General features: G+C 53.9%; 3 protein-coding genes across 3 annotated transcripts; 1 reads left to right on the top strand and 2 right to left on the bottom strand.

Annotated features, from left to right (window-relative positions):
• Positions 1–419: 419 nt before the first annotated feature.
• Positions 420–3077, bottom strand: LY79DRAFT_571589 (ERCC4 domain-containing protein). The gene has a single exon (XM_060559264.1). The coding sequence runs from the start codon at positions 3026–3028 to the stop codon at positions 581–583; it is 2448 nt and encodes an 815-aa protein (XP_060407835.1). The 5' UTR covers positions 3029–3077; the 3' UTR covers positions 420–580.
• Positions 3078–6376: 3299 nt separating this feature from the next.
• On the top strand, positions 6377–7354 carry LY79DRAFT_528354 (uncharacterized protein; the record flags this gene model as incomplete). Its single annotated transcript, XM_060556016.1, has 1 exon — positions 6377–7354. The coding sequence occupies one exon, from the start codon at positions 6377–6379 to the stop codon at positions 7352–7354; it is 978 nt and encodes a 325-aa protein (XP_060407834.1).
• On the bottom strand, positions 7330–8365 carry LY79DRAFT_571585 (uncharacterized protein). Its single transcript, XM_060559263.1, has one exon. It carries the CDS (start codon positions 7985–7987, stop codon positions 7484–7486), a length of 504 nt encoding a protein of 167 aa, XP_060407833.1. The 5' UTR covers positions 7988–8365; the 3' UTR covers positions 7330–7483.
• Between the last annotated feature and the right edge of the window lie 2983 nt (positions 8366–11348).

The raw sequence follows: 11348 nt of genomic DNA, 5'->3' as shown, positions 1-11348 counted from the left end.
ACAGACCTGTACCGAAACGATACATGTGGAAACAACTTCGTCCAACCGCTGTCTGACAAAAGCTCCCAACTTTTTGATATTTCTCTTGGCTATGGTCGTTTGAGCCTAAGCTAACCTGTCTAGGAGCGTGCTTGCAGATCTTGAACCAAGATGTGATGCGTCGTCGCACGAAACATGCATCCTGATGAGTGCTGGAGGGTTCGAACCCCTCTATCCTGCGTCCAGCTGGGGACAGTACTCAGCAGTCACCTCGGCGGCCCTTTATATGAGGGCGTGGCTGTGGTGTAAAATAAAAACTCTACTCCGCGGGACTATATTGAGGGTTATCTAGGGGGCTTAGGTTTTCCTGCTGCACTGCCACAGGCAAGTTGGCCTGGTCTGATCGGTCAGGTAGTATCTGAATATAACTCTTGGATCATAATCATCTTTTCTTCTTGTTCTCTCCTATGGTGTATAGCCCTCATCGTCCACATGTCCGAGTGTCCCGAATGCTATGGGTCGACAACGGTTTTTACCCATCCTACAAACATGCCTTCCATCTCATGATATGCCATAATTCATGTGCCTAACCGTTGAAATACTACACGTCTGTACTCCATTCATCACGTCCAGTAAATACCTTGTAAACCCTCTTGCTAATGGCCTTGCCGACCGCCCGATCCGAGAACCCGCCGTCCTTGTTTGTGCTCTTCCTGCAGTTCTCCAGACACAACGGCCCTCGCTCCTCCAACGCCTTCACCAACTCTGGCACAGTCCCAAACTCGGACACGATGCCGTAGGCGACGGGCTGCGTGACGCGTACAATCTCCTGCAACATCCGGACGTAGGTGTCCTTGACGTCTTCGCCAGTGCGGACCTGGCCCGTCTCCATGCAGAAGCCAGCGCCGGCCGCGTTGGTCGCCTCGCGCTGTTTGCGGTACGGCACCGTCGAGATGTGTTGGGTGAAGATGGCGACCCACTGCGCTGTCTCGACGGCGGCATTCGTATGGTGGATCAGAACGCCATGCATCACCTGTAATTGGAGCAGAGCGTCCTCGATCGAGTCCTCGTCGACATACTCTTGCGGCTGTTGATTCTTACGCCGCCGCGGCTGACCACTCGTGGAGGCATCATCAGCGGCATCGTCCCCATGACTCCGTACTGCAGAGACGAACTGGCGGTTGCGGACGTTGCGATTCTTCCTCATCCACGGGTTGAGACCTTCGATGACGTAGATGAGCTGCTCCTGCGGGAAGTGCCGCTTCATCTTCAGAGCGTGGGCCTCTAGATCGTTTCCTTCGGGGCCAAGAGCACATGTCACGAAATCGGTTGCGGTAACAATGACGAGAGCGAACTTTTCGGGCTCAACGCGCATGGGAATCGGTTCCCAGTGGCCCAGCTCATCGTTGAATTTACTGGCGACCTTTCTTCTCCACTTCACAACATTGTCCACCGGACTGTCCCATGTGGTGTGTTGCACATCGAGGTCTTTCAGCAATGTTTGTATCTGCAGCGTAACGGCGGCAGGTAAGCTCACTGGGAGATCCGCAATCATCTCCGGCGTCGATACTTTCTTGTCGGTCCTGATTTTGTTAACCTCTGCCAAAGCAGCAGCACGCTCCTTCTCTTTGGCCTTCTGCTCCTTGGCCACCTCCTTCTCTTGTTTCTTCCGTTCCTTCTCCCGTTCGCGCTCCGCTGCTTTGGCCTCTCTCTGCCTCGCCTTGTCTTCGGTCGATGTCTTGGTTGCGATCCTGGCAGATGTCGACTTGGTAGTGGTTTTCGACGATGCCTTGGAGGCGGTTCGGGGGGCTGTAGTCTTGGTGTCTAATCGGGCTTTGAGTTTCATAAGGTCGAAGTTTTCAAGGTCCGGGAACTCCTCATCGGAATCGATATCGAGAGTAGTAGGTACATTCTCAGTGTCGCTGAGGTCGATGATTGCACTGACAGCCTTCGCGAGAGTCTTTCGTGGCGGCGGCGGCGAAGGGCTGTCGAACGGGTCAGCCCTCGTTCTGGGTTCGGGCGCGGAGCTGGAGATCGGGTCCCAATTGGCCTTCCGTCTTGGCGAAGCGACTTTTTGTTTTCCCTTCTCCAGCATCACGCCGGTTTTGTTGCATTCTGGAGGCTTCGTGGTCTGCACTGGTGCTTGTTGTGGTGAACTGGCGAACGGGTCATCATCGTCATCGTCCAAAATTATTGTACATGGTTCCACCGCTGGTTTCAATGGGGGGCAAGGCGAGCTTGCAAAGGGGTCGGAGGTCAATTCATATTGCACACGGGTGCCAGAGGCGACTGTAGGCCTTTCAGGACTTTGCCTGTTGACTACAGGTTGGGCGGAGGGTGGCAGCGCAGTGGATGGTTCGTCGGATTCTAGTCTTTCGTTGGCCGTTGTGGCAGCCAGCACCGGCCCGAAGGCAATTACCGGTGAGCTAGAAAATTCGACTGGGTCAACGATGGCACGAATCCGCCGTGGTCCCCCTGGTGGCTTAACTGGCGGACGCCCCAGCTGCTCCGCGACAGAAAGTGAACGAGCGGAAGGACTGCTGCTTCCGCTCCGCCGTGGGGGCGACAATCTTGGTCTCTTTGAATCCCGGGGTTCATCAAATGTGCTATTAGCTATCGGTAGGCTGCTTTCGAGGTCGATAGTTGTATCAAAGTCGTCCGAATTGAAGTAGACGGGCGTGTCTATGGGGGCTTGTTCTTCTCGTGGTCGTTTCGCTCCGGATCCTGTACCAGGGGAGCATATAGTATTGGCTGTCTCGAATAGGGATGGCGGTCGCGAAGCTGCCTCGGGCGTATCAGCTGTCAAGTCGAAGACATCCTCATCGTCAAAGACCGACACCCTCGTGTCAACATTGATTGCTGCTGGTATTGGAGGATGGGATGGTGAGGATTCCACTCGGTCGAGAGAAGGTCCAAAGGACGGGCTCGAAAGCAAACTGATGATATCGGCAGGCATATCTTCTTTCCCCAGCTTCAAATCGATTGAGCTGGGGCAGCGAAAAGCATGGACATGCAACCATACGGTACGATGCAGCCGGGCGAATTGCATTCCTTTTCCAAGAGTCGCGTCTCGCAATGGCGCAAGTGGGGTCAGCGGCGCAGGGCTAGCGCGAAACCCTCACGTCAGTCACGTGTCTAATGACGGTACTCGATGAGTCAGCAAAGAACACTCCCCTCAAACTCCCAGGAACTTGTTACTGCATTTCACGAACCATCACTCAAATCCCGATTCGCTCTTGTCTTGTTTTATGCTTGATGATTCTTACCTGTGCTCCGGCTGAAGCAAAGGCAAGCCAGATCACGCCCTCCCCGTACTAACCGGATAGACAATGGACAATGAGGACTCTTACCTCCGCGCCAATTCTTCAAGCGACGTGGCATCGATCGTGCATAGTGGGCAGGGGCTGTTTTGTTGAGCTTTCAGAAGTCAAACTTATGTCTCCAAGCCCTCACAAGCTACTTGCGGCGGAGCGCTTTTTTTTTTTTTTTTTTTTTCTTCTTCTTCTTCTTCTTTTTTTAAAAATAAATGTTTCATCATCCCCAACGTTTTTTGACTGAGGACGGTTCAGGTCCAGATCTTTGTCGGCACACAAAGGGGCCAGCGCGCTGCGGATCATATGAATCAACCTACGACGAGGCTCATGTGAAAATCACGCCACAGCCTGCCTGCACAGAACATGGGACCGGAATTGCCATTCCTGCCAAGAGGTCTGACCGCCGGTTGTTGTGCTTGCCATGGGCCGACGACTGATTGGGCCGGAGCCGGCTGCGTCGACATCGATCTGGAGCTGTGAAAGAGACCGATGCAGCCAATTCACTGAAAGCGTTTAGATGCTTGCTGAAACCTTACAACACGTCCCGCGGGTGATGACAGCTCAACGTTACTCGTAGTTCGGGGCAGCTTCACTGAGGCAGTTCATCGGCAGTTAATAACAATGAGTCGAGGAATCGACAAGCAAGATGCATCAAGCTGCAAGCTGTCAACGCACCGGAGGTAAAAACACGTGATGCAGGAGTTCATATGTTGTCTCGATGGTATCAACCACCAACGAATGACCCTCAGTTCTCCAGACCTGAAGCTTTTAGCCAACTTCTTGCTAGCTAGCCAGAGCCTCCTAAGCTGGTCAAAGCAAGGTCGTATGCCAAGAATGCCGCAGGACAAGGTGTTTTATGAAGGCGTATCGTACTGGCTGGTTGATAATCAACTGGGGAATCCTGTATGCTCCCTCCACATTCTCGTCAGGAGCCTCAGAGCTCAGCGGGTCCCTTGCTTATTCGGCAATAGACACGTCTGGAAAGTAGATCGAAGTCGTCGCAAAGAGTCAGCCGGCCACTGCCGCGCACAGACAGGTCAACCTCATGGCGCATAGACGTAAATTGCCGGATGAGCTCATGTTACGTTTCCTCTTTTCGAGAATAGTATCATATGTCATCATGATCAAGGTGGTTTGCGGGCATGGTCGCATGCAGCGTTTTAAGTTGTGCCGAGGTCCTGCACAACTCTTGTCAAAAACGTTCAGAGCGGTTGGTTTATCATGACTTGACAATCATTTCCAAGCCGTTAGGCCCTTTGGGCCTATGCCGGGAGGTTTGTATATACAAGTCTTGGCAGCAGGCCTTTTGTATGCAGACACACCGGTCAGAGGGTCACCGAAACGACAACCCGCAGGAAACTTCATGATGTAGATTCCCATATTTCCCACGCCCGCCCACTTGACAACTATTCCCTGCGTCGGACACAGCATCTTCAACTCATGCTAAATTAGGCCGTTGATTGTCAATTTTGGCTAGGAGTTATTGGCAACAACTCGAGCCACCGCACATTGGATAAGGACATCGGGCTGGGTGCGAAAGAAATCTCTGCGCCCTATCACGGAGGGCTTACACGGATTATATCTGGAATAGTCCGGGTCTGGGGAATTCCGCAGACTCGGGTTGGCCGGACAAAGTGCGCCTTATCACGGAGGGCTTACACGGATTATATCTGGAATAGTCCGGGTCTGGGGAATTCCGCAGACTCGGGTTGGCCGGACAAAGTGCGCCTTATCACGGAGGGCTTACACGGATTATATCTGGAATAGTCCGGGTCTGGGGAATTCCGCAGACTCGGGTTGGCCGGACAAAGTTGTATTCCGTCCCTAAGTTGAACTGAGGTACGAATGCAACGATCCCCCAGTCCTTCTCAAGTTGAACTGACATGCTGTAACATGACAACCACAAACGGACACAAAGGCCGCTTGTGGAGATGCGCAGCATAGTTCGACGCTATCCGATATGTCAGGGGTCCGCACACATGCCGTATGCCGAGGCATTGAGGTGGAGTTAGGTTCGCACGAGAACAGAGCTGGTTCGATCACAACTCGCTCGTAGGATGTTCCAGTCTCTCATCACTGTCCCAGAACGACGAATAAGTTCAGATGTGAACCGACGCACTCTGCTGCGGTTCACTCTCAACATTATCGGCTACCCAGCCACCACCTGAGTCCATCTTGACGTGAACTTTAGGGCATACTGGTCTTCCGCACCAGGGGCCGAGAGAAACTTGGCGCGATGAACGTTGACAACCCCCACTCGATAAGTTTAGGTTCTGCCCCGACTAGCCATCGCGGCACGTCTGGATGCAGACCAGACGCGGGAGGAACCAATAGGCCATTTCATACAGAATGCGTGACCTACATCCCACAAACCAATTGCTGCTGATTGGTTTCGCTATAGAACGAGTCATGAAGGGCAGAGAGCCGGGCTTGAAGGAGCTAGACAGTGCCGACCATACTACTGCGAGACTTCCGATATCCAAGCCGTACGATGTTTCAAGTCAAGTCCTGGAACCTTATGTCAGGCTGTCGACCAAGAGACGAAGCGTTGTATGCTTTATAAGACGGCAGGCGCCATGCGGCCAGCGCACAGCCTTTTCGGTCTGTCCGCTTGGATCTTCCAATGTTCTCCCGGCCTCACGTCCCACATCCGATGGCTCCAAACTCAACCGGGCCAGAGACTCTTGGCAGCCCAACACGCACTTTCTAGAGGCGTTCAAATCCTCATAAACCGCCGCCCGTCTAGTTCGACTTGTTCGGGCTGCTGAGGGAGCCAAGAGCAGACGCCTTATCCGAACACCCCTCCCCCCCTTATGTGGCGGATCCCAGGAAAGGGAGTGGTACGAAAAGAAAAAGAAAAGGAATAGAACGGTCTTGGCGTGAACAGACAAAGTAGCAGGAGGAGCAATTGACCCCAGGCTTGCCGAACGACACGACCCGCGGGGGATTCGCATGCCTTGCACCCCCCGCACCCCCCCTTGCTCTGGAGACACTATCACGCCAGCCTCGCTCCTGGTGAAGGAGAAGAAGAGAAGGACAGGAAGGGAAAAGGGAGACCCAAGCCGGTGATAGTGGGAACAGTCATGACGGAATACGTCAATGGCGCCGTCGTACTTACGCAGAACGAGCTGATGGCGGTCGCAGCCCTGACGACGGCGGGCATCTACAACGCGGCCGAGATATACATCTTCATCTTCGCCACCTTTCGCCGACGCCAAGGTCGCTACTTCTGGAGCATGATCGTCGCCGACAGCGGCATCCTCGTCCACGCCGTCTCCTCGCTGGTACACTACCTCTCCCACACCGCCGTCATCCCCGGCGCCCTCGCGGTGATCGCCTGGGTCGCCATGGTCACCGGCCAGTCCGTCGTGCTGTGGTCGCGCCTGCACCTCGTCGTCTACAGCCGCCGCTGGGTCCGCTCCGTGCTCGGCCTCATCATCGCCGACGCGTTCGTGCTGCACTTCCCGATGGCCGTGCTCTGGGCGCTGGCCTTGACCGCGCCGCCGACGGAGCAGGCCGCGTGGCTCCGTCGGTACGTCGTGTACGAAAAGGTTTCCATCGTCGTCTTCTCGCTGCAGGAGACGCTCATCACAGGCGTCTTTGCGTGGCAGGGCTTCCTCAACCTGAGGCCGCTGTTCGCCTTCAAGACGCGGACGGCGCGGCTGATATGCATCTACCTCCTGAGTCTCTTCTTCGTCGTCTTCCTACTAGACGTCGGGCTCATCCTCCTCGAGCACACGAACCACGCCATCTTCCAGACCACCAGCAAGCCGTTCATCTACAGCATCAAGCTGAAGGTCGAGTTCATCGTCCTCAACAAACTGCTCGCATTCACCAAGATGAACTCGTGCGACTGTCACCACCTCGACGACACGTCGCGCGGCTACTCCAAGGGCGCCATGACGAACGATACGATGACCACGGCCAAAGGGTTGGCCAAGGGCCAGAGAGAGGGCCCCGGCAACAGCGTGTTAGAGGAGGTGCCAGACGTGGAGCGCCCGGATCACATCTTTGACGGATCGCCAGTACTTGAGAGAGGGAGGCAAAATCCCGATTCATGAAACTAAGTATTGCATTCAAGTAGTGAGCGATAACAAATTTGATACCCTCTTAAATAGGCCCCCCTTTCCCCGTCTTCCAAGAGATCAACAGCAAAATGAATGCAATTGTTCAATATCATTATTGCCCTTTCAGTTGTTCACAAACTTGCCAGCGTGATGCCTCGGAATTCTGCATTGCTCATTTCGAGACATCGTGCGCCCCGAGCGGTTGTTGAGAAAGGACAGGCCCTCCCGTACATCTTTCTGACTCGAAGCTGACGACTCGTTTTTTTTTAGAGTTGAGAGGCGCGTCATTGGTAATCCCCCATCGCCTAACGGGCAACTCCCGTCCCAGTCACATCCAAGATGTCTGCAGGATGTGCCATGGTCCAGGACTGCTTCTCGCATGCTTACTATGCAGTTCCGCGGACATGGTTCAACTCTCTGTTCCCAGTTTGTGAATCGCACCCGACCGGTTCGGGAGCGTGCGCTAGGAGCCCGGGCCCTTTCCTGAGCATTGTGCTGATGGATTTGCCTTTGCCTCGTTCGTTGGTGTGGGTGCAAATTGACTCGGACGGTGGCCATCAACTGGTCTTCCTTGGCACGAGGACCACCAAGTAGGGGGAGGCTCGGGAAATGATCCAATGTTTCCATTCAACAGAGACCCCAACTCATGAAAACTTTATCCAGGCCAGTCGTAACTGCAAACGCAAACCGCTCAATCCAGAAACCATCTTGTTCAATAGCACTTTGGATAACTTCTCAGCGGCATCACCTAGCGTCAGCAGTTCCAAGAGTCACCACCGAAGCCGCACGCTGGCCGGTTTTTCCGAAAACGCATAATACTGAGGGTGTCGAGAGAACCCTGCGGAGGCGGTTGCTTGGAAGATGGCTGTTGCTGCTGGACCACCTCACAATTTGGCCGTAGGCGTCGATACATGCTGACCAAGCTTCCCGACGTCATTGCTACCCGCGCGTTTGTGGCGCAACGAGAACATGGAGGCCGATTAGGGTTACCGAGGCCTGATTACAATATGCTTACATGCGGAGGCGGCCTGTCAAGAAGCATGCCGGACGGTGGGGGGGGGGTTTTTTTATTAATTTTTTATCTTTTTTTTTATCGTCCGGAGGTCCCCTGGAAACACTCATGAGGTAAGGGTATTTTACAATGCGCTGACCAAGATGGCTTTGTTCGGTAGCAGAATATCCATAAAAGAGATTCATATTCAGTACATATCAATGGGCCGGGGGGTTTCCGGTTGATTCATTGAGTCCCCGCTTCGCCTCGTACGAGTATCCTCCCAAGCTCTCTTCAAGGCGCTCACTTGTGCGAGTAGCCCACAATCAAGAACATGGACCAATACTGAGTTACGTGAACTATTTTGATGGAAGGAAACCGGTCAAAAGGTCCAGAAAAAGCTAGAAAGGGGAAGGGGAGCCGAGACGATACTCAATTCCCTTTCCTTGCGACGTCTAAACCCATACCTGCCATTTCTGACCTAACCTATCCTGGCCGTAACTGGTGCAACTACTTAGTGCCTCCCAATGTAAAATCCTGCTCGAAGAAGGCCATATCGGAAAGTGGCGCCAGGAGGCCAGGTAGGTTGCTGATCGTATCGTAACGATGCAAAATAGCTAGGGCAAATGCCACTGTGCAACACGTGTGTCCCTTTGCTCCCGTTAACCGGGGGAACGGCGTCTATATCGGGCGAGAAAGAGCCTTGTCGGTGCGAGTGAACAATAGCCCGATGTCTGCGTTCGTGGTTTCCGTTTCCTGCTGTGTCATTGTGTTATTGCGTACACCTGTGCGAACCCTACGAGGGGTCGTCTTGGATGCGTGACTCGGCTGTCTTCCAGGACCGACTGCTACCATTCCACGGCCGCCTCTGAGCGGCTTTTTGCCGTCCTTGGCATGCCCGTGTTTTGTTCAGCAGCTTCCAACGTAGATTTGTCAAGAAAAGGCCTCCTCTAACGGAGGGGAGGTGTCAAGTAAAAGCGCCGCCGGAAAGGTGCCTTCCCCCTGGCCTTCTTTCGTAACAGCTCGGTGTATTGACTTGTTGGTAGTGGCAACGTCGAGAAAGCGGAAAGACAGCCTCGCGATTTCATGTAAGCGATGTTGTCTACCACATACCCCTGGGCCCTTCCGGCGAGAGCGGCCCCGCTACGGATAAGACGGAGGGAGGGAACGGTGTCCGGCAGCGATCCTTTTCTGAGAGGCTGCCACACAGTGGCGGTAGCTTCTGAATCCCAAGGGCCGCTCCACATCCCACATTACATTAAATAGATGGAGGAGGACCAGATCGATCGGTGCATTGTGAAACAGGTATCGGTATTGGAGGTATGGAAAAGTGCGTTGAGAAAAAAAAAAAAATGAATGCTGGCAGGGAAAGGGAAGAGAGTGGGGGGGAGGGGGGCGGTGACGAGACAATGGCGGCAAGCCACCATGACCCTGCATGTCGGGCAGCACGAACGTGTATTTAAGAAAAGGCTGCGCCAGTTCCTTGGAAACAACCAGTATTTATCAATTAGCTTGGATCTGAGTTGCATCGGCGGTTGGCTTGACCTTATGGGAGACCGGCTGGTTCGAGTTTCGCCGGGGAGGAAATGAGAGTGAATGCAATGTGCGTGCTAGAGGATCGGATCTTCTTCAGATCGCCCTTCTCTCCCAAAATGCGAGTCTTAGCCCCGCGTTGCAAAGCAGCTTATGGATGGGGGAGATGAGCGCGTGCGCACATCACGCACCGCGTACTTCCCTGTTGTTTTGGCCGTCGGATCGTGGGATCTCCGTGTGATCCTCGACAAGAGAGCAAGCTTCATCTCTGACTCTTTGTGGTGATCTTGATGAACACAGGCATGTACATCATGCCTGTGTTAACCCCCTACCGTGGGGGATATAGTGCATATCCAGCCAGATATTGCTCATTCAAACCCATTTCGCACCACGGACGCGTTGCACCCCGATCCGGCGCCCCAGTCACCATGTCGGCGTTTTGCCGAGTCTGAAGAGGTCTAGAATGAGATAGTCGTCCGGGCAGTAAAATCTTGGGTGCCGGAAATTGGAAAGAAGTAACAATCCATGGAAATCCAGTCGCAAAAGCGTTCATGGACAGTTGTTCGGTTTGCAAAATCGACGTGGCCGGCTCTCAGACCTCTGCGAACCATGAGAACAGGTGGATGATGCGATAGTAGTGTAATGTTGGAACTGGCAAAAGGAGAGAGCGAACCCCTATTCCTTGCGTATCACCCTGGCGCCTAGGAAGGATTCTAAAAAGAGCGTGCGCTCGCACGCACGCACGCACGCACGCACGCACGGTGGGTGGCGGGCAAATAGACTTTGCGACTGATCCGACTCGCACCGGTGACCGCACAGGGCCGGTAAGTTTTTCCATTGGCTTGAATGCGGGTTTGTCAGGTCTTGGGATCTGAAGTAGACTAGGTAGAGTCCCAGACACATACCGCGTCACCCGACGGCACGACGAGGGGAGCCAACGGGTCGAGATACCGGTAGCATGCTGATACAGAATACAACGCACAAGGTTTGGAGTGGGATTGGCGGGAGCGTCGATCAATGCCTCGAGGCGGGAATTGAGCTGGCCGGATCCGACCTGTTCGGCCTTGTCTGTCCCACACGACACCCATACACGGTACCGATATAAGTATGCCTAAGTAGAATAGGTAAGACAAATCATGGAGCCGAGGCTTGTTAGGGAGCGGTGATTCATGAGCGTTGTGGATTGAGATGCCCGAACCCAATCAGCCATGCCGTCGGCGAGACAGACATAGACAATGTCGTAAACCTGGTCGGTAAGCTGGTCGGCAAGCTGGTCGGCAAGCTGGCCGGGCCGTCTCTATCGGCACCGTTCTGAGTGCAAGGGCTCGGCAAGGAATGAGATTGGTCTGTAGACAGGCCTCCTGGTTGACCGTGCAGTATATGAAGACATTCCCCGGTTGACGGCGGTGATGTCCCTTTTTTTTCTTTCTTCCTTTCCCCCTCCCCCCCCTTTCTGCTTCTCTT

The sequence above is a fragment of the Colletotrichum navitas genome, assembly GCF_030913465.1.
Source record: "Colletotrichum navitas strain CBS 125086 chromosome Unknown LY79scaffold_128, whole genome shotgun sequence".
Lineage (NCBI taxonomy): Eukaryota > Fungi > Ascomycota > Sordariomycetes > Glomerellales > Glomerellaceae > Colletotrichum > Colletotrichum navitas.
The sequence above is the reverse complement of the archived record's forward strand: the minus strand, read 5'-3'. Positions and strand labels throughout refer to the sequence as shown.

Bases quoted from the DNA above. Each gene is read 5' to 3' on its own strand.
- LY79DRAFT_571589 (XM_060559264.1), bottom strand. From the start codon at position 3,028: ATGCAATTCGCCCGGCTGCATCGTACCGTATGGTTGCATGTCCATGCT.
- LY79DRAFT_571585 (XM_060559263.1), bottom strand. From the start codon at position 7,987: ATGGAAACATTGGATCATTTCCCGAGCCTCCCCCTACTTGGTGGTCCT.